Source organism: Chanodichthys erythropterus, chromosome 15 (genome assembly GCF_024489055.1).
Source record: "Chanodichthys erythropterus isolate Z2021 chromosome 15, ASM2448905v1, whole genome shotgun sequence".
Lineage (NCBI taxonomy): Eukaryota > Metazoa > Chordata > Actinopteri > Cypriniformes > Xenocyprididae > Chanodichthys > Chanodichthys erythropterus.
The window spans coordinates 22435342-22458768 of NC_090235.1; the positions used below are offsets into that span (position 1 = coordinate 22435342).

At 37.6% G+C, this 23427-nt stretch overlaps 1 protein-coding gene across 3 annotated transcripts in view; it reads left to right on the forward strand.

The window, feature by feature from the left end:
- Positions 1–23427, forward strand: part of col16a1 (collagen, type XVI, alpha 1) — a 101403-nt gene that overhangs the window by 38328 nt on the left and 39648 nt on the right. For 2 of the 3 annotated variants that reach the window (XM_067361395.1, XM_067361397.1), the window contains exons 9-21: positions 10467–10499; positions 13432–13467; positions 13975–14031; positions 14384–14419; positions 16047–16091; positions 16234–16272; positions 16368–16421; positions 17074–17118; positions 17255–17350; positions 20178–20216; positions 20398–20442; positions 20725–20760; positions 22747–22866. In XM_067361395.1, the coding sequence (XP_067217496.1) occupies positions 10467–10499; positions 13432–13467; positions 13975–14031; positions 14384–14419; positions 16047–16091; positions 16234–16272; positions 16368–16421; positions 17074–17118; positions 17255–17350; positions 20178–20216; positions 20398–20442; positions 20725–20760; positions 22747–22866 (681 nt within the window). The remainder of the gene's footprint in view (positions 1–10466; positions 10500–13431; positions 13468–13974; positions 14032–14383; positions 14420–16046; positions 16092–16233; positions 16273–16367; positions 16422–17073; positions 17119–17254; positions 17351–20177; positions 20217–20397; positions 20443–20724; positions 20761–22746; positions 22867–23427) is intronic. The other variant, XM_067361396.1, reaches the window with a different exon arrangement.

The window sequence follows — 23427 nt, forward strand, 5'->3', positions numbered from 1 at the left end:
GCCATCACAGGAAAGCACAAGTTACAGGATCGCTGGAACTCCTTACCCTACCTCGTCATGGAGAAGCTGCCTAACTTACCTGTGTATAGGGTAAAACCAGAGGCTGGCACAGGGAGTGTCAGGACATTGCACCGAGACCATTTGTTACCTATTGGGGATGGAGTGAGGATGTACTTACCTGATGAGAGGATTGATGTCCAGCGTCCAGTGGTAACCAGGGCAAGACCTGTGGAGAGAACACAAAGAGAGCAATCAGCACAAGATCATTGTGGTTCAATAGATCACTCTGATAGTGATGACAGTAGTGTGAGTGGGTACTTCCCAGTTCCACAAGGGAGACCAGTCAGGCAGATGCACACCCCCACCTTAAACACTGAGAACGTACAGATCCATAAAAGCCATGAAAGAGTTCCTTATCAACTGGAAGCAATAGGAGATCTATCTGAGGGTGAGGCAGAAAGCATATCTCTGCCAACCACTGATCAATGGGAGGATCTAGTAACAGAAGATGGAGATGGGCAATTCCTGAATGCCCCAAAAGAGACTGAAGAGACAGAAACTGAAAGAGTTGATCTTCGTCCAAAGAGAGAAGTAAAACCAGTGAAAAAACTGAGCTATGATGAACTGGGGCAACCTACGGACAGACCCTTAACCCTTGTATATAGGGGTATGGTGGTGCAAGTTGAAGATTTCCCAAGAAAAAATGCTTGCAAAACATTGTGGTGCCACCCTATTGCCCAGTGTCCCCAGTGTTCTAGTTTGAGGGCAAAGGAAACATCTAGAGCCATAATACTGATGTAGTGGGCTAGTCTCATGGGGACATGAGTCATTAAGAAGGGAGAGAGTGTAACCCAGTTCAGGTTATTAAGCACATTAACTCTTTTTCTTATGTAATGTGGTACTTATAAGGTTTTATGATCCAGATAGCATCATAACAGTTTCTGTGTGCTCAGTTGATACATTTATGAACTGCCCCTTTAAATGTTACGGTGAACTATAAAGTTTGTTTGTGATGCACTTGCTGAAAACGTGTTTTTGCCCAGCATGTTTGTTCCTCCTTTGGTGATTTGTTAATTTTTGACTTATTCCCGCCCTGATAAATATAGAAAAGTCTGATTGGACAGGGGGGGGCAGAGCAAAAATGGCAGATGAGAGTAAGAGTGTTTGATGGGTCTTGTGAGTTATTAAGCCTAAATATAGAGAATTAACTGCTGAATAAGTGTGTTAACGACATATTTTAGATTAAGTAAGTTTTGGGGAAACCTGTCTTTATTTTTATTGTGCTTTTACACTCAGTAGAAGAGTTAATCGTGAATCTATTTTTTCGTTTTTTTTCTAAGAGCACCATAACATTTCATTCCTCACTGTGTGTGAAGGCGAGCGAGAAATCAGACAGCTGACTGGTTATTGACTGCAAGAGACATTAAAGTCTAGTTTATTTGTGGAGGAGACTGATTTCGGAGAACTGAAACTTCTGAGCGAGGCCGCACACTATATCCTCGCTGTTTACGTGAGAGACTTGCGGCGCCCTTCTGCCGACTGCCGGGGGGAGTTGAATCTCTGGGCGAGGCCGCACGCGATATCCCTTCCTCGTTGTTCATCCGGGAGAGATTCACGCCGCCCTTCTGACGACTGCCGGGGACACGACTGGATGATTGGCCGCTTCCAAGGAGGAAATTGCGGAGTTCAGCTGCCTAAAAAAAAAAAGGGCGTTCAGGTGATCTGTTGTTTGTTTGGCTCATTGAGTGAAGAGGCCATTTGTTGTTTTCTAGGCCCCGACGCTCCCCAGCAACGTTACAGGCCTGCAACGTGTGTGTGTGTGTGTGTGTGTGTGGGCCCACATAACTGTTAAACTAATCTTTTACGTTCTACTTTGGTATTTCACACTGTTGGTTGGGGTTATTGTTACTAAGTAAGTGTATTATGAGGTTTTGATTTTCCCTCATCTAATTCTTACAGTGTCCTGTGTTGTTAATATTTGTAATTGAGTACCATCTTTATGAAATTCATTAATTTGGATTATACAGGATTTTCTTATGTTGAGAATTGCTGTACCGGTATTTTAAAAGGTATGTAGCAAAAGTACTATACACAACAGTCCTTTATTAATTTTTTTTGAATCTTTATTGACACATAATATCCACTCGTTTCTATATTTCCCTATTGTTATAAATAAATTTTAGTGTTAATATTTTCATACTTACCCTTTGTGTTGATTGAAGTTATTCTTGTTGTCGGAGGGTTCTTGCTGTATATAAATATTATTAAATGAGTATAAGCCTAAATACTTTGAGTTACAATAGTCATATAGGGTAATAGGGGGAATATTAATTCATAGTCGGGAGACATCTTTCAGAACCCGGTGCTCCGCCCTATTAAAGGTTAAGGGTAGGGGGCGCTACATGTACACACAGCACCCCATATTGACAGAAAAACACAGAATTGTTGACATTTTTGCAGATTTATTAAAAAAGAAAAACTGAAATATCACATGGTCCTGTGTATTCAGACCCTTTGCTGTGACACTCATATATTTAACTCAGGTGCTGTCCATTTCTCCTGATCATCCTTGAGATGGTTCTACACCTTCATTTGAGTCCAGCTGTGTTTGATTATACTGATTGGACTTGATTAGGAAAGCCACACACCTGTCTATATAAGACCTTACAGCTCACAGTGCATGTCAGAGCAAATGAGAATCATGAGGTCAAAGGAACTGCCTGAAGAGCTCAGAGACAGAATTGTGTCAAGGCACAGATCTGGCCAAGGTTACAAAAAAAATTCTGCTGCTCTTAAGGTTCCTAAGAGCACAGTGGCCTCCATAATCCTTAAATGGAAGACGTTTGGGACTACCAGAACCCTTCCTAGAGCTGGCCGTCTGGCCAAACTGAGCTATCGGGGGAGAAGAGCCTTGGTGAGAGAGGTAAAAGATCACTGTGGCTGAGCTCCAGAGATGCAGTCGGGAGATGGGAAAAAGTTGTAGAAAGTCAACCATCACTGCAGCCCTCCACCAGTCGGGGCTTTATGGCAGAGTGGCCCGACGGAAGCCTCTCCTCAGTGCAAGACACATGAAAGCCCGCATGGAGTTTGCCAAGATGGTGAGAAATAAGATTCTCTGGTCTGATGAGACCAAGATAGAACTTTTTGGCCTTAATTCTAAGCGGTATGTGTGGAGAAAACCAGGCACTTCTCATCACCTGTCCAATACAGTCCCAACAGTGAAGCATGGTGGTGGCAGCATCATGCTGTGGGGATTTTTTTCAGCTGCAGGGACAGGACGACAGATGAAAGATGAATGCGGCCAAGTACAGGGATATCCTCGACGAAAACCTTCTCCAGAGTGCTCAGGACCTTAGACTGGGCCAAAGGTTTACCTTCCAACAAGACAATGACCCTAAACACACAGCTAAAATAACGAGTCGCTTCACAACAACTCCGTGACTGTTCTTGAATGGCCCAGCCAGAGCCCTGACTTAAACCCAATTGAGCATCTCTGGAGAGACCTAAAAATGGCTGTCCACCAACATTTACCCTCCAACCTGACAGAACTGGAGAGGATCTGCAAGGAGGAATGGCAGAGGATCCCCAAAACTTGTTGCATCTTTCTCAAAAAGACTCATGGCTGTATTAGATCAAAAGGGTGCTTCTACTAAATACTGAGCAAAGGGTCTGAATACTTAGGACCATGTGATATTTCAGTTTTTCTTTTTTAATAAATCTGCAAAAATGTCAACAATTCTGTATTTTTCGGTCAATATGGGGTGCTTTGTGTATATTAATGATGGAAAAAATGAACTTAAATGATTTTAGCAAATGGCTGCAATATAACAAAGAGTGAAAAATGTAAGGGGGTCTGAATACTTTCCGTACCCACTGTATACTGGGGGGGGAGGTGACATCGGAAAATGGTTTGAGTCTCAGGGCTGAGAAAGAATATTGTATGTAACATTGCTATCATTGTTCTACATTACAGAGAGATACTAAAACTTAAGCCTTTAAAAATATAAATTTAGCATTCAAGTGTAAGCATAAAGCTTGCCGCAGCGCACCGGCAAAGGATATGATTATAAATGTCTTGGAAAAAAACAGAAAGGAGACTTTCTGAACATTTTAATAATTTATTAATAAACTCAGTGTTGGCTGAAAAGATGAAGTTGACGATGCTGACTCGTCTCTAATTAGATGCGCCTATAGAGAGTTAAGTTAAACATGTCATGCCATAATCACGGTCCTAATTTAGCTTCCACACTCTGCATGAATACTTGGCTAGGCGCCTAATAATAGCGCATATTTGCCATTCAGTACATTCTATATCTTTTCATCCCATTTAAATACATTTTGATCTATGCATGTTTTCATGTCAAAATTTGGCCAACTAAGTTTATTCTCAACGAAATTTCTTTGATCGACTATTATAATTCTTCTGATAGTAATATTAGTAATACATTCTTTCATTTGACTTGACAGCATGACTTTTGAATTTTTAAAAAAGACACTCTGGCATTCGGCTAAAAACATCCTCATGTGTTCCAAGGAAAAAGAACAATTATGTTGGTTTGGAGGAATATAGTGGTGAGTAAATGATAGAGTTTTCATTTTTGGATGAACTATCCCTTTAAAACAATCCTTCTGCTAGCCAATCATACACTATAAACAAAGCTCTACCAAAGTTGTATGACACAGAGCTGAAGTTTGCATCAGCAGCAATGAGTAAAGGCAATTTCACTGACCCCATCACACCATTCTACGTTTCTGTGTCTCTACCTTCTCCAGGAATAACCTTAGTTCAGTCTTTTCCATATAACAATAACTTCTACTTAGACCAGATATTTGGATGCTATTTTCCCCTGAAAAACAGTTCATCAGCAGTTTCTCAATGATGTTGGTGTGGGCTGCTCTTGTTGTTTCTCCTGGCAGCAGTGAGTCATGATCATTAGCAGGGCTAATAAAAAGCTGGTTGGTGAAGGTACTTCAGCTAGTCTCCAGCTGGTCACATATCTTCTCCACTTGCCACGTGTATTGTTTGGTATACACTCACACATGCAACATAATTACATCCAGAGGGTTCTGTATTAGAGCCAAACACACTCAAAGCAGCTTGTTACATCCACACATAGTTACACATACACCAATAGTTGTTCTTAAACATCCACTTTGTGTGGAAAAACATCTCGACATCAATCACTCTCAGAGTCACAAGAACAATAGAACATTTGAGGTGGAAATTATATAAATAGTTTGATCTTGTGGTGTAAATGCGCTTAATCTCTGCTGCCATACTGACAGAGGAATTAGCTCCATTGGTACACATTAGACGTATCACTTTGTGTGCTTTCATGCCACGTCTTGTCTCAGTATTTTCTCATTTCATCCCTCTGATAAAATGTTAGCAATGTTAACAAATTAATGTTTGACCATGCCTGCCAAATTGAGCAATTGTCTGAATTTAGACAGCATGGCACGATTTATACACTACAGGAATCATTTTCTAAATTAGTAATCTAAAGGCATTTACAATCAGTAAACCATTAATTATTGGCTTATTTCTGCTTATTTATCCTTCAAATGTTTGATAAGTTGTAAATAATAATATGTCCATAATATATGTTCAGTTAAAGGGATAGTTCACCCTAAAATGAATAATATTATTAAGGGCATACGGCATTACAACAACACCAGGGTGAGTAAATGATGACTTTTCATGTTAGGCCATGTCCACACTTATACATTTACGCTTGAGAACGCATCTTTTTCTCTCAGTTTTGGCCTTCTGTCCACACTCAAACAGCGGCGTTTTTGTCAAGGAAAACTGAGCTTTTTGAAAACGCTCTCAAAAGTGGATACATTTTCGTGTTGTAGTTTGGATGTTGAAAACGGAAGTATTTGAAAACGATGATGCATGTTTAGTCATGTGACTCATATTTTACCCGTATATCTATAGTTATACTGAGCCTGCATTTTTGTGCCTGCTATTTAGTGTAACAGTGTTGCTCAATATAAATGCTCATCCATGATAGTTGCATTTTAAACCCGATTTTGTGTGCAACCTGGGCGCAACAGTGAGTGATGTTATCATATGTTAATAAAATGATCATGCCAGAAAAATAGCGTGAGAACTTTATTATATCTGCTCTCTTCATCATCTCGTGAGCTTTTATTATGTTTTATGCGTGCGCAGTAAGGGGATTTAAGCATTTTCAGATGTTTCAGTGTGGATGAGCAACTCTTTGAAAAGGCTTGAAAACACTATTGTGGATGGGGAGCGTTTTTAGATGAAAACTCAGTTTTTAAATGTTTCCGGATTAATGTAGACGTAGCCTTAGGGCGAACTATTCCTATAATTATTAATTACTAATTTTGTTAAAGCTTAACTGCTGCATAAATAATGGATAATATGCCTTTACTATGTGTTCAGTTAATCATTAACTAACGGTGTGTTAATATTTAAAGGATTAGTTCACTTCTGAATTAAAATTTCCTGATAGTTTACTCACCCCCATGTCATCCAAGATGTTCATGTCTTTCTTTCTTCAGTCGAAAAGAAATTAAGGTTTTTGACAAAAACATTCCAGGATTAAACTCCATAAAGTGGACTTCAGTGGGGTTCCCGGGATGAAAGGTCCAAATTGCAGTTTCATTGCAGCTTCAAAATGCTTCAAAAGGTCTTATCTAGTGAAACGATTGGTCATTTTCTAAAAAAATAAAAATGTATATACTTTTTAACCTCGTCTTGCACTAGCTCTGCGATCCGCACACATGACACAATCACATTACGAAGGTCACGTGTGAAACAATGATATCGGATGATTTTGAAGTTGGTGTAGAAAATTAGATTAAGTTTTTCACCCTATATACCATGGTACTTCCGCTTAAGTGACCTTTCAACGTAATGCGTGGTGTATCGCAGAGCAGTGCAAGACGAGCATTTGTGGTTAAAAAGTATATGTTTTTTTTTTTTTTAAAGGTGCCATCGAACGTTTTTTACAAGATGTAATATAAGTCTAAGGTGTCCCCTGAATGTGTCTGTGAAGTTTCAGCTCAAAATAACCCATAGATTTTTTTTTTTTATTAATTTTTTTAACTGCCTATTTTGGAGCATCATTAAATATGAGCCGATTTATGCTGTGCGGCCCCTTTAAATTGCGCGCTCCCCCGCCCACGGAGCTTGCGCTTGCCTTAAACAGTGCTTAAACAAAGTTTACACAGCTAATATAACCCTCAAATGGATCTTTACAAAGTGTTCATCATGCATGCGGCATGCATGCGTGAACTTATGTGAGTATTGAATACTGTTATATTGTTTACATTTGATTCTGAATGAATTTGAGGCTGTGCTCCATGGCTAACGGCTAATGCTACACTGTTGGAGAGATTTATAAAGAATGAAGTTGTGTTTATGAATTATACAGACTGCAAGTGTTTAAAAATGAAAATAGCGACGGCTCGTCTCCTTGAATACAGTAAGAAACGATGGTAACTTTAACCACATTTAACAGTACATTAGCAACATGCTAACAAAACATTTAGAAAGACAATTTACAAAGATCACTAAAAATATCATGTTATCATGGATCATGTCAGTTATTATTGCTCCATCTGCCATTTTTTGCTATTGTTCTTGCTTGCTTACCTAGTCTGATGATTCAGCTGTGCACAGATCCAGACGTTAATACTGGCTGCCCTTGTCTAATGCCTTTCATAATGTTGGGAATATGGGCTGGCATATGCAAATATTGGGGGCGTACACCCCACTGTGACGTAACAGTCGGTGTTATGTTGAGATTCGCCTGTTCTTCGGAGGTCTTTTAAACAAATGAGATTTATATAAGAAGGAGGAAACAATGGAGTTTGAGACTCACTGTATGTCATTTCCATGTACTGAACTCTTGTTATTTGACTATGCCAACATAAATTCAATTTTTCATTCGAGGGCACCTTAAATGACTGATTGTTTTGCTAGACAAGACCCTTATTCCTCGCCTGGGATCACGTAGAGCCCTTTGAAGCTGCATTGAAACTGCAATTTCAGTGAACCTCACTAAAGTCCACTATATGGAGAGGAATCCTGGAATGTTTTCCTCAAAAACCTTAATTCTTTTCTACTGAAGAAAGAAAGACATGAAAATCTTGGATGACATGGGGGTGAGTAAATTATCAGGAAATATTAATTCAGAAAAGAACTAATCCTTTAAGTACAGTATAATTATGGACCTGTAAAATAAAATGTTACAATTCAATAAATTGCAGTTTCATTACTTAAAAAAAAAAAAAAAAAACCTCCCATGTTTTGCCTACGTGTGCATGAGATCATGCACAAATTATGGTATTTGTGTGAGTGTGTTTGTGTTAATTCGAGGAATTCTTCCATATACAGTCTTAACCAGATAGACCACAGCTGTGAACTTAAGCTCAGCATACACATACTTCCAGCCTTTCCCTTTAAAAGAATTAAAAAAAAAAAAAAATCACACATGCTCCCATGTTTCCCCCTGACCCGGGTTACTGTCTTGTAGCATAGCAGTCTGTGTTTTACGACGGACTGTAATGTGTTCCAGGCTGTGTAGGACGCTTCTAGCATTAGCCTACTTCTGCGTTAACCCCTTCCACCTACCCAGATCCTCAAACCACCCCGCATTAAAGTCCCTTAAAAGCACAGCATTCTTATGTCATCACATTCTTTTTCCAATGAGCTCACCGTCAGGGAGAAATTCATGAGCTGAGAGCTGCACGGCTACAGCTAAACAAAGTTCCCTGCATTATTCATGCACTCATTCCACTAGGGTTTTTGGAACAGGTCATCATAATTCTCTTCCATCCTGTGCAAGCCTGTAGCTATATGGACGCTATGTCCATTTCGTGTTCTCTGCGGAACCCTGTTTTTTGTTTTTGTGTGTGCATGTATGCGCTCTTAGCAATTTCTAAGCTGGATCTCAGGGTATGACTGGAGATTAGGTACTGAGCACTTTTCTTCCATGCTCTTTTTTTTATGATTTCTCCTTCCTTTTTCATGTCTATCCAGTCTGATCAGCCTTCCCTGTGCTGTGTTTGCTTTCCCTGCTCGGACATGACTCAAGTATTTACTTTCACATCTGCTCCACAAACACATCTTTTGTTTTTCTGTCTGTCGCTGATGTTCTCTTTCAAATCATGTTCCTTTTCACTGCACTTCCCCCTCTCTTTTCCTGCCAGTTCTCCTCCCCATTTGAACTCTTTCATAAGAGTCTCATTCACTGTTGATCGTACTGACAAAACTCACCGTAAGAGTAATATGACAATACAAACATCTATATAAAGCAAACACTTGAGTGTGCCAACATCAGGCAGAACTTTGTAAGATAAGAATGAGGAGTGAAAATTGGTGTTTTACATACATAGGCATTGCTAGACCCTTTTTAGGGGGCTTCAGCTCTTCTGTTTTTTTTCTCAGTCACCCCTAAAAATCTGTGATTGTAATCTCTCTTTATGTTTCCTGAAACTGCAGCTGCAGTAAGATAACTAAAGTTATTTCATTCTGAATTCTCTTTGTATCAGTTGTTAAAAACCTCTAAAGAACAATTCTTCCATGCCTGTGTATCTTTTTTTATTATTATTATCTGTGCTTGTAATTTTTAACTAAAACATCGTAACTCAATCTTAAGGTGAAACGACAGACTAGACTCTGGTGACATAATTATTTAGTCTGTTTAAACTCCACCCCTTTCTTATGGTTAAAGGGATAGTCCATCCAAAAATTAAAATTATCCCATAATTTATCCTCAAGCTATCCTAGCTGTATATGACTTTCTTCTTTCAGTCAAACACAATCAGAGTTATATTAAAAAATATCCTGGCTCTTCCAAGCTTTATAATGGGGGTGAATGGTGCCTTTTATTTTATTTTTGAAGCCCAAACAAGTGCATCCATCCATCATAAAAGTAATTAAGGCCTTCTGAAGTGAGGCGATGTGTTTTTGTAAGAAAAATATCCATAATTATAACTTTTTAAACTATAATTACTAGCTTCCGGTAACATCTATGCGTTCACGAGAGAGTCGAGTTCTGGTGTATGACTTATGACGTAGCGTAGGCTTAGGTGAGAGTAGATGTCTCGAGACAAACTCAAGCTCCTCTGACATTTCTCTTTAAAAATTCTTGTTTTAGACTTCCAATTTTTGACTGGTGTTTTGCTTTGCTCTATCCACTGTGTGTCCGCGTGCGTCGATACTCATGCATCGAGTCAGTGGTCAATCTTCCCCCGGATCTAGACTCGCATACGATCATTACCGGAAGCTAAAAAGCTCACAATCACATCTGCTTGAACTGGTATCTTATTTCATGCAGAATTTTATCTTAAAATTTAAATTACTATTAATCTGTCTTTGGTTCAAATGATGTCCATGGTGAAACTGTTTTTCTCAATTGGAAATTATATATTGGTTATGAAAATGTAATCTTTTTTGTCCATTTCTTTGTTTTTATGTACTATAGGCAATCCTCGGATCCAAGGAACTGGCGGAAAAAGTAAGTTATTTGAATTGTCAACAGAAAAATTAGTTGTTTCTATTTGCCATGATAGCAACAGACCATCCCAATTATGAAGCTCCAAACTTGACAAAAAGAAGTGCGGCCCCAGCAGATTCCACCTAATTGCTAGAAATGCAGTTTAATTTGTAAGTAAACTGCTGCGTGCTGAGTTGCCGTGGGAAGAACATTGACACTGACCCTGACAAACACATATATAAGATAATTAACTACTGATAGTAGATCATATTGTGTGATAGTACACCTGGATCTAGAGATACTTTTGCTTGCTAAATGTGCTTCCCTGACACAATGCAAGAATACCGCCCATGTTTCGTACACAAAACTCCTGTTAGTTTGACACCTTTCGCCCTCTCTGCACCCACTCAACACTCATCTTTTATGACTCATATAGAAAAGGTAATACCTGCTTTCAAATAAATTGCTGTGCTTGAAAATACCAGTATTTGAGTGGGATGCAAGTGGGGCTTTTGTGGTTTTGGTATGATTCACAGAGCTAAACAATGGGTCAATGGCCCTGTCCCAAATTGTTGCAGATCCGTGTTGTTATTGTAAACTAAAATAAAATATAAGATGAAAAAATACTAGAAACCTTTCCTTGAGAGCTAACTGAAATATTACTAAAAGTATAAATAAAATAAAAATGTTATATAGAAATATTCAATTTAAAAGCAGAAATCTGAAGCTAATGTTATCAAAGCATTTACATTAATTTCTTCAGTTAAAGTTGTTCTTATCTTTTTCACAGCCATTTTAGGCTTTTAGGTGTTGCAAAAAAAAGTTGGATGTAACTTTACACAGAAAAGGCCAGTGTGGGATTTTTCTTTCACACAAAATTAAAGGGTTAGTTCATCCAAAAATTCTGTCATTAATTACTCACCCTCATGTTGTTCCAAACCCGTAAGACTTTCGTTATTCTTCAGAATGCAAATGAAGATGAAATCTGAGAGATTTCTGTCACTCCATAGACAGCCTATATGTAATTGAAATTTTGACGCTTCAAAAAGTTCATAAAGAGATAGTAAAGCTAATCTTTAGTCCAAATTGAGAGACCTGATTGTTTTATCAGATTGAATTTATGCTTTTATTCACATATAAACATTCATCAACATGCTTGAGCTTCCGTTTACCACAACTGATGTGTATTTAAATAGTATTAGCATATATCATTATTATGATACATGCTATTACATGAGAACGTGGTAAACGGAAGCTCAAGCATGTTTGCTTGACATGCAAAATCCAATGAGGTTCATTCTCATGTTAAGGCGGGTGCACACTGTGCGATTTTGGCTACGATTTGTTCGTCTGAATCAAATTTTGAGAATCCTAAAAGATTCCTAATATCCAAAAATCTGTAGTCTTTGATCGCTAGTTTGACATGTTCACCGACAGCCGATTAATGACTGTTGCGATCAAGATTTTGCGCACAGTGTGACTTCTCCTACGACAAACTTCAATTTGTCTTCGTTTTTCAAGACAAGCCATGATCAAAATTAACGCCAGAGATTTCTTTGTTAGCAACCATTTCAGTCCCGTGTGTAATGCAGCTCACTGTCACCGAATCTGTGTGGGTCAATGATGTAAAACTCCGGACAAGTTTTCAAGCGCGTGTCCGCTTTTAACGTGTCTTGACTGTCGTACAGTCTGACATATTGGACAGCTGAGATCCCACAGTGTGACATGAGGATCATGTTCGTACAGTGTGACAAGCAACAATCGTAAAGGACCATTATAAATCGCACAGTGTGCACCCAGCTTTACACAGCACATTTGAGCTTTCGCAAGAGGTTTGTTCTCACGTGTGAAGCAGATTCGGTTGAGCTTTTATTTATGTTTGCTGATCAATGTTTATATGTGAATAAAATCGAGTATCTTCGGAAAAGTTGGACTAAACCGCTCGATTCATATGGATTAGTTTAACGATCTCTTTATGAACTTTTTATGAAGTGTCATAGTGGTAGTCATGTAGCTGTCTATGGAGAAAGCTCTCAGATTTCATCAAAAAAATCTTCATTTGGGTTTTTGAAAATGAACTAAACTATTACGGTTGTATCTTATGGCTATAGCTAATATTTAAACAGTGAACATATTAACATTGAAGGATTGGCCCCATTCAATTACAGTGCTATAACCCACATTTTACAGAAAAGAAAGGACAAGTTGAAATTAAATTATGTGATGATCAATATTACTCCACGAATGCTGTTGATTGAACCAACCCAGAATATTCCTCTATTGTGCACAATTGGTCAGACACACAAACTCTCTTAAAATGATATCATCTCTAACAGTAGAATAGACAGTAGGCTCGCATATAAATCTATTGATTCATGCAAACAGAGCGAGTGTGTGAAAATCCCACAGAGTTGATTTTCATCATGTTGCTTTCTTCTGTGTGCACCTCTGGAAAGAATGAATCAGCCCAATGCGTCAGCCAACTGTTCTCAGAGCTGCGGCACAGAGACGGGCCTCTTCTCTCTTACCTCACCACATCAATGCGCGTTAAACGCCCGTTGGCTGAGCAGGACAGGATTTTGTTTTAATTGTGCTCTTCCGCTAAAAACTAACAGTTATTTATTAGTATTTCACTTCCAGTGGCCCCCCTCCATTATTGCTGTGCAGCTGGCTTTGGTGAGCATTGCTGTGAGGAGTCTTCTGTTCTTATTGATCTTTGTCTCTCGTGAGAGAACCGCGGCAAGCTGAAATGACACGCAGAAGTGGTCCTCGTGCGCACGCCCCCCGATTCTGCACTCCCATGCCGATTAACGTTATGTTGCACTGCCACCCGCAGGCCAATGTATGTTACAACGTCAAAGGCAAAGCTGGATGAGAGCAGAGTGGAGCGAAATACTATATCAAAATCATACTTGTCATCGATAGGAACAACTGGGTTTTCTCTTTTTTCCAGTGTGCAGGCTGTGTTCTGCTCAGTGAGGAATCGAGTGTGGGTATTCACATTCAGTTCGTCGTGTGCAGCATGTACAATGGCTATGTTTGTAGGCAGCAGGATTTGCATGCATGAGTGTGCATGAGTGCTGCGTGCAGCGTTATCACGCCCTTGGAAAGAGATGCATTCATGTCTTTGAAAAATCTGGCAAGGATTTATGATGCTTGTAAAGTATGAATGTTTAAAGGTTGGCCAGACTTTCTGCTACTTTGGAGGAACTTTATGAGAAGCAGCTATCAATGCACTTGCAAAGCCACATGCACTCACTGTGTAGTGTTCTTAATGCATTTTGCATTGCCAGATTAGATTTTTTTTTTGTGCAGTGCCAGATATTTTTGCACAGTGTCAAGGATTGATCAAGGCTTTCGCCACCACGTCACATGCTCTGTTCTATATTTGCATGTACAAAATTGAAATCTTGGCTCTTGGTCTTTTTCACAGGGGGTTCATGTGATGTTATGTTTTATGCATGCAGTACATTGAATTCTTTAATGTATATTGCAGGTTATCCAAGAGGGCTATACGGGTCAGTCAGGCTTCAAAGGAGAGAAGGGAGAGCGGGTAAGGAATGGAAATCTTTGAACAAGTATGTTTGTGTGCAAAATCCCACTCTCTGTCCAGGCTTGCTGGGAATAAATGATTACAGAGCTGTTTATTTTGGCATATTATACAAATGCCTCATTAGGAGCTAGCTTCTGTGCCAGTGATCCAGCTTGGCCAACTACTCAACTTTCATTATTACTGGCATTATCTCTTAATATATTAATAACAATGAAAAACCCTGCATTTAGACAATATTAAGTGTCCTTAGGATGTGGACTGATATGAAGCATTACAAAAGAAAGACTATTGCTGTATGAGTATATGTGATATTGTTCCTTAAATTGTTCATATAAAATGTTTGATTTCACAGGGTTTGGACTGTACTGGTCCTGGAGTTCCTGGACGAGTGAGTCAATATGGTTTTTGCATGGAAAATAACCTTTCTGGTACAGACTGGTCCTTAGTTATGAATAAACTGTCCTGTTTTAAGGTACACATATATATATATATATATATATATATATATATATATATATATATATATATATATATATATATATATATATATATATATATATATATATATATATATATATATATATATATATATATATATATATATATATATATATATAAGTACATATATATATAAATTTAATACCTGCTAAGTACAAAGCGGTGTTGAATCAGTGTTTGAACATGAACGTGAACAAATGTGAATGGCGCTCGGGACAGTTTGCGGGGCAGTGTTGCATTGTCACAAAAGTTTAAGCCTTGCCAATTTAAATAATCAAGTTCAAGAAAACGCAAAAGGGAACTCAGTTCGTTACTCGCTGTGTGGGGAGTTTTCTGTGTGCAAACATCTGAAGCGCGCGCCCAGAAAGCCGCATCAAAGACAGCGTGCAGATTCTGAATTGAGCTATTTTTCACGTCTTCTTGCACTTGAACAGACATACTCAAACAAAATTGTCAAAATCCCCATCTTGGCAAGTATCCTTCTAAACATAGTCAGTTTTGTCTTAAAGGTGCAGTGTGTAAATTTTAGCGCCATCTATTGGTGAGGTTGCAAATTGCAACCAACGGTGCTCTCCCCTCCCTTTCGAAGCACATAGAGAAGCTACGGTGTCTGACACAGGACAAAGATGTCTTCTAAGACAGCAGAGAGTAGCCAGTCAAGCAATGAGGATTCTTCTTATTTCTAACAAAGAACGGTCTCTGCTTCTAACAAACCAGGCCACTACTACTACTACTTTGTGCGTATTCAACATAGTGGCGATGCAAACTGCCTCTAAAAACACCAACAAAAAAGAAGAACAACAACATAGTTATGAAACGCACTCTGCAGTTTGTCCGTTTAGGGCTACTGTAGAGACATGCCGAGGATATGTAGATAGAAATGGCTCATTCTAAGGTAATCAAAACATAACGGTTCATTATGTAAGGTCTTTAATACCACTGAAAACATAGTTATGTATATTATATCGCATTTCTGTCAATAGATCCTCCTAAAATGTACACAGTGCACCTTTAAGTGAACATAAAGTTAATAAATAAAACGCTTGTGTAACAGTAGATTAGATCTGTGCGTTAGCTCTTAAAGTGACAGCAGCCTAATAAACCTTCTGATGTCTGTGTTTTTAATGTTAATCAAACAACAAAAGACAAAAAACAATCACAATAAATTGCTCTTGGCTGAAAAACTTTTGTAACTTTAATAAGGATTAATCTATGTTTCATGGTTTCATGTTTTCTGGTAAAACAATATTTGTGGCTGGTAAAGTTTGTTAAGTCACCAGCTGTTGGCAGGTGTGGCAAAAAGTTAGTTTTAGGTCCTGTATATTTATACTGTAGATATATTAGATTATCAGCATAGTAAATTGAGCTAAATTTGCTACGAGTCTTAGTATTATTTTAGTATTGTTTCCAGGTTTAAATTAGATTATCAATCCCAGATTTTCTTTATGGTCAGATGTTTGGACTCCACGGAATGTGAATTAGTTGTTTGGGTGACATCCTGTATCTGTGTGTTTTAGTGCTTAGAAGGTGCTAAAGGGGCGAAAGGAGAGAAGGGAGAGTCGGTAAGTGTGTGCGCCAACCTTGTCTTTTAGAGAGAGATGGGCGATCGAATTTTTGTTCAACAGGATTCACTGAGGCAGAGGGGATATCTTGATACTATTTCTGGCTATTGATTCACCCATTTCTCATTCTCTTATGTTTCAGGGTCTGGCTGCCAACTGGGGGGAAGCAATAGGAGTAAAGGTAAAGGAAGACAGCACCATGTTGGTATGATGTGTATGTGTGTTAGAGCTTGTCACTTACTTCTCTCTCCATTTCTGTCTGTCTGTCTCTCTCAGGGGGACAAAGGGCAGAAAGGAGAAATCGGAGCCCCCGGAAGTCCAGGCAAAGATGTTAGTGACTACAATTTGAAACATGCTCATATTTATGACCTACTTTAAGTACATTGTACATGCCTCTAGATCCCCTCCTTCAGACATCTTGAAATATTTCAGTGTCTCGCTACAGGAGCGTGTTCAAAAAATCATGAACGATTATGTAATCCGTCGCATACACACTACGTCTCTGTGCACATATTTTCATTTTTCAAGGATTTAAGAGTCTCTTTCCTTTTATATTGTTTAAAGTGGCTCCATATATTCAGAGTGCTCTTCTGCGAAAAGCATTATGTATTAGACTCTTACCCATATACTCACTGCTGCCTTTTTTTCATTAGATATCTCTTCGGGTGTTAAATCTTCTTAATGCTGCATAGATTACATAAGCCAACAAAGAGCCACAAATCAATGCAGCCTCATTGATTCTTTTAAATGGATAGCCGGGTCGTATTATGCTTAATCTTTTCTATTCCGTATACAAAGCATGCTAAGGGGATGGCAAATATGGCCGAGCTGGCTAATGCATACTTGGAATTTGCCTTTAAACGGTGAACTGACTTGTTTGATTCCTGTTAGAGGGCTGTTATGTAAGCAGTGTGATACTGCTAATGCCAGTGTTTGAGATGAACTCAAGCTAATGATCTTTTATTGGTCTTGGCTGTCATAGGGTCGAGCTAATCCTATTTGTGTGGTGGGCCCTAAAGGACAAAAGGTAAAATGGACTGATCCTCTTGGGATTCATTTAACAGTTTTCTGGGATACTATAAATGAACTCTAGTTTTGTGGTGTCATTATCTTTAGTGCTTGTTATGCACAGCCAGTGTTTCCCAGCTCTGATTAATTCACAGGGTGTTCCTGGTTTAGTCGGTCCAGAAGGGCTTGCAGGGGAACCAGGCCGCACAGGCCTTCCCGGACTGCCCGGGGTTGGGTTACCAGGACCACCGGTAGGAATATTCATCATTTAAATACAGTCTTTCTAGACAATTTTAAGATTTGACAGTTTGGTTTTAAAGGTGCCCTAGAATCAAAAATGTAATTTACCTTGGCATAGTTGAATAACAAGAGTTCAGTACATGGAAAAGACATACGTTGAGTTTCAAACTCCATTGCTTCCAGGACCTTCTTATATAAATCTCATTTGTTTAAAAGACCACCGGAAAACAGGCGAATCTCAACATAACACCGACTGTTACGTAACAGTCGGGATCACTAATATGTACGCCCCCAATATTTGCATATGCCAGCTCATGTTCAAGGCATTACACAAGGGCAGCCAGTATTATCGTCTGGATCTGTGCACAGCTGAATCATCAGACTAGGTAAGCAAACAAGAACAATAGCGAAAAATGGCAGATGGAGCAATAATAACTGACATGATCCATGATATCATGATATTTTTAGTGATATTTGTGAATTGTCTTTCTAAATGTTTCGTTAGCATGTTGCTAATGTACTGTTAAATGTGGTTAAAGTTACCATCGTTTCTTACTGTATTCACAGAGACAAGAGTCGTCGCTATTTTCATTTTTAAACACTTGCAGTTTGTATAATTCATAAACACAACTTCATTCTTTATAAATCTCTCCAACAGTGTAGCATTAGCCCGTTAGCCACAGAACACAGCCTCAAACTCATTCAGAATCAAATGTAAACATTAAAATAAATACTATACTCACAGGAATCGATGCATGCATGCAGCATGAATGACGAACATCTTGTAAAGATCCATTTGAGGGTTATATTAGCTGTGTGAACTTTGTTTATGCACTGTATAACTGCACTTACAGTCGAGAGCTCGGGAGGGCAGGGAGCGAGAGATTTAAAGGGGCTGCGCAGCCTGAATCGGTGCATAGTTAATGATGCCCCAAAATAGGCAGTTAAAAAAATTCATTAAAAAAAATCTATGGGGTATTTTGAGCTGAAACTTCACAGACACATTCAGGGGACACCTTAGACGTATATTACATCTTTTGAAAAGACGTCCTACGGCACCTTTAATACCTTTTAAAGTTACACATTTTTGGATGTATTCTCTTGTGTATTGTTTTTGAGTTTATTGAATAGAAATCCAAAAATAGTGTTGAATTGCAAAAATTGGAGAGTCCTGCAAGGGTCCTGTTTGGTAAAACCTGCACCCGCCCTATATCTGCATTACTTAACAGAACACCCGACCCGTTAACCGACAGCAGCACTAATTTAATTCCGTACTCGACCCGACCCGTTTGACATAAAGACTGCGACCTGAACCGCACCTGTGTTAAATCTACTTCATCACCTAAACAAAAAATTGTTTATTTGTCATGTAACACAAGCAATCAAACCAACATTAGGCATTCAACAAAGATGGGAACTTGTATCCATCATGTAAACAATCCAAAACTTTTGCCTACATCATGTGAACAATCTGCTCATACAGGCTATTTTGTAAAAAAGAACAGCCAAATAATAGTCTATCAGGATATTTTAGCAGATTCACTCATGCATTTAAATGTGGTTTTCTCTCCTGAAACTCTGCAGTGTAAATGTGGCCTCTTAGCAGCATGAAAATTAAAACTTTTATTCAAATATGAATAGATTATATACAAGCAAATAGCGCTTCCTTTATAATGACTGAATCTGTCAATCACTTCAGTTGCAGCTCGATTGGCTACAATGCTCAACGCTGCGAATCGAGTTTTAATTAGAAACGTTTGACAGTGTGGTGAGAAATCGAGTCCCCCTGGGAATTGGGTCTCCTTTAGGACCCAGAGTGATCCCATTGGTTCAACTGACTTTTAATGGGTAGTATTTTTAGTGACTGATTTTAATTCCTGCAAAATCACGTCATGATTTATATAGTTTAAATTGTGTTAAAATGACCATTCATGTCTTTTAAATTACATGGTTCATATACTAGTATATAACTGAAGCCATAGGTTGTGAAATCAAGCATTTCTCATTCTTATTGTCTTTGTTAGCTTATGTACTAGCATAGCATACATCTATCTGATTAGCCTGCTAGCTTATCTTATTATTAGGTCTGTTTTTTTGCTTTCAATATAGTTCCCAATTACATTTTTCAAATTAATTAGGTTTGTGTGTACTTAGCATGACAAATAATATCAAATATTAAATTACTTTTACAGAACATAGTATGTTGCAACAATCCTTATCCTTTAAAAAAAAAAAATCTTAGGCATGGTTTTGTTTACAGTTTGTTTTATAATGCAATACATAGACAATCATTTTATGTTTCAAGCATGTTGTTTGTGCACTTAATGTAATAAACATTATACAATAGTGAAATAGGTTATAATTAGTGAAGACACAACTTTTGATCAGGCATTACCGCCTGGTTCCTAAAGGATTCCTGGGGGGGACTCGATTTCTCATTACAGTGGTCTTCAGACTACAGGGCGACCTGCACCCGCACCGCAAATGATGAAATTTAAATATTATTCCACCCGTTACATCAAATATTAGCGGTTCATTGTGATAATCTTCAAAAATGAACACAATTTTTATGAATTTTGAAACGTAAATAAAATATGGAGAAGTGAAAAGCTAAATGTAGAGTAGATGATATTACTGATGTATTTTATATCGTAAAATAAAACGTGAAAATACTTGAGCTTGCGTTCACCGCAGACCTTATTTCAAGCATTTAACCAAAAACCCATTCAAAACACCCATTGACTTCAGGACGTCGTTTCCAGGTCTACAAAAATATGACCACTCTATAGTGTGCAGTATACAGTAATCAGTACCCAAACAGTTGTCTTTTTCTCACAGGGGCCCCCTGGTGGACCTCCAGGATCTAAAGGGGAGAAAGTATGTTTACCATTAAATTCTAGTGTATCTGTTATTATTATTGTTTTATCTGTTTTCTTGCTTTGACCCCAAAGTGATGAAGATTTTAACATATTTTTTATGTAAATATACAATTAGCTTTCCCGATATGTCTCTTGCAATGCCATATGTGCTAATAACAAAACATTCTATACATGTCTAGGGGAATTCTGGAACACCTGGTGAAGATGGAAAGCCTGGAGAACCTGTAATTTAATTTTTTCTTATTTTGACCTATGGAGAGATGTCAATGTGAAATGATGGTGTGTGCTGAATTGCTAAGATTGAAGATGCTAATTATCCTGATTTTCTATCACTATCCTGATTGTTCTGTCACTGTAAGGGACAAAATGTGTTTACTATCATCAGCACCATAATTAGTTTTATTACCACTGGAGCTATCAGCACATAATTTGCATTTGCAACTCAATGAGCTTCTGTGGTTCTAATCTTCATGCATACCCAATGACGTGTTTTGTTTTGCTGACAGGGTCCGAGAGGTCCTTGGGGACCTAAAGGCGAGAAGGTAAGCTATAGCAGTCTGAATTTCAGATTCTGCATGAAAATTGCTGTTGCGTGTTATGAGTCTACTCAGAATTCACAGAAAGTCACAGTGCATATTCTTGCCTGTTATTGCTTTATTTTACATTTAAAGGGAGAGTTCATCATAAAATTCTTTACTCATTCTCATGTTGCTCCAAACCCATATGATGTTCTTTTTTGCGATTTGTTTTTTCATAACATGAAAGTGTTAAATAAACACTTCTTACTTTAAATAAAATAATTGTTAACTGGAATTAAATAAAAGATAAACAACTTACATTGATTTCATTTTAGCTAGTTGTCCAGGCAGCATTTCTCATTTTAATATAGTTTAACCTGATGTACTAAAATAACTAAACTAATAACTAAAATACAAACTATTTAGACAATATTTAAAAACCAAAAACTATTAAGAATAAATAAAAAACAACCAAACAGTGTTCATTTTGACAGCAAATTTTGATTTAGTTTTAGTCATAGCCTTTTGACTAAAATTCCATTTAGTTTTAGTCATATTTTAGTCATCGGAAATTGTTTTAGTTTTAGTCTAGTTTTAGTTGACTTATTATCATAAGATTTTAGTCAACTAAATCTACAGTAGATTTAGTCAACTAAAATCTAATTTAGTTAAATTGTAATGCATTAAGTAAGCATTTCTCTGACAATACACAGATCCAATACTCTGATATACCTCTGATATTCTCCCAGCTGTTTATGTTTACTTAAGACAACCAACTGTACTTTACTCGCCAAAGCGGACGGTTTTTGAGCGCGCAACAGCGTTGCTTTTCCCGTGGTTAGATCAGCACGTTCAAATGTGCGCATCCTCCACAAAAATTAGAGTAGATTTTAGTCATAGTTTTAGTAATTCAAAACGCGTTTTTATTTAGTAATCGTCACGTTTTTGTCCGTGAAAAAATCGAAAGAATAATTTTCGTCAAAGAAATTAACACTGCAGCCAAATTACTCAAGCTTTAAGTAAAATGAAAATGGAAAATATAAAAATTTAAACTGGCTAAAAAATAGAAATTAAAACTATAATAGTATATCAATGATACTAAAATATCACTGCTATATATTTTTTTGTTTTGTTTTTTTATATTTTAGATTAGTTTTAGTTTTATATTTTCAGTTTTAATTTTAATTTTTTATCATTTTCTTATTTGTTTTTGCCATTATATTTATATTATTATTTAGGTTTAATTTCTTTTATTTTAATTTAATTTAAATTTTTTATTTTATTTCCAATTTATTGTTTAAAATTACCTGTAATTTTTCAAATTTTTAAGTTTTCATCTAATATTTATATTTTATTTAGTAATTAACGATATTAAAGGGTTAGTTCACCCAAAAATTAATGTCATTAATTACTCACCCTAATGTCGTTCTTCACCTGTAAGTCCTTCGTTCTTCAATCTTCAGAACACAAATTAAGATATTTTTGATGAAATTCGATGGCTCTATTGCCAAACTTCTCAGAACTTCTCAAGATCCAGAAAGGTACGCAAAACATATTTAAAACAGTTCATGTGAGTACAGTGGTTCTACCTTAATATTATTAAGTGACGAGAATACTTTTTATTCGCCATGAAAAACCTAGCGATGGCCGATTTCAAAACACTGCTTCAAATCTTTTGTTTCGAATCAGTGTTTCAGAGTGTCAAAGTCATGTGATTTCAGCAGTTTGGCAGTTTGACATGCAATCCGATTCGAAACAAAAGATTCGAAGCAGTGTTTTGAAATCACTAGATATTGTTGAAAAGTCCTTATTTTGTATTTTTGGTGAAGGTCTTATGGGTGTGGAACGACATGAGGATGAGTAATAAATGACATTATTTTCATTTTTGGGTGAACTAACCCTTGAAACCTGAGTCATACAGGTTTGGAACAATAAAAAGGCGAATAAATGATGACAGAATTTTTGTATTGGGGGGAACAATCCTTTTAATAAGCTTCTTTTTTTTCTTAGGGAGAATCGTGTGAGCCATGTTCAGTGGTTTCTTCGGAGTCTGGCAACACTGTGCCACAGAGCAAGCAGGGGCCTAAAGGAGAACCAGGGGCCCCAGGCATAGGAAAACATGGCCTACCTGTGAGTTCACTCTGAAACGAACTTGAGAAACTGCTTGTGTTTACCACAAAAAGCTAAAAACTGTTTGATTCAGTGTCTCTGTGTAGAATCCTGAATCTTCTTTTAAATTCCATTACTCAAATCTGTGCCTGGTCTGCACATTGCAAAAAGATGCTGTTCACCTCAGTGGGCCCGCCATATTTGTGTTTGCCAAGCTCGATGAAATAATCCAACAATCAACCAGGTCTTTTTCGCCCGCTGTTGTTGTGTTGAATGGGTAATGCTGTCACCATTCTACTACCCTCTCGAAGGGTGAACAGATATTCTATCATGGTTCATTATATCTTCAGGGACATTCAGGTCTCTCTTATCATCCATTAAAATCAAGCAACTTTTTAGACCACTTTCCACGTCAGATTCCATTTTACTCAGTGACTCTGGTAAAGGCCTTTCCATTTTTAGCCCATTAAAATTTCTCCATTCTATTCCACAGAGTAAGATGGATAAATTCTTAGAAAAAAGTATTCTATGCGGCATAAAACACTTGTTCGCATTTCTCTGTAATGATTTCCAATACCATCA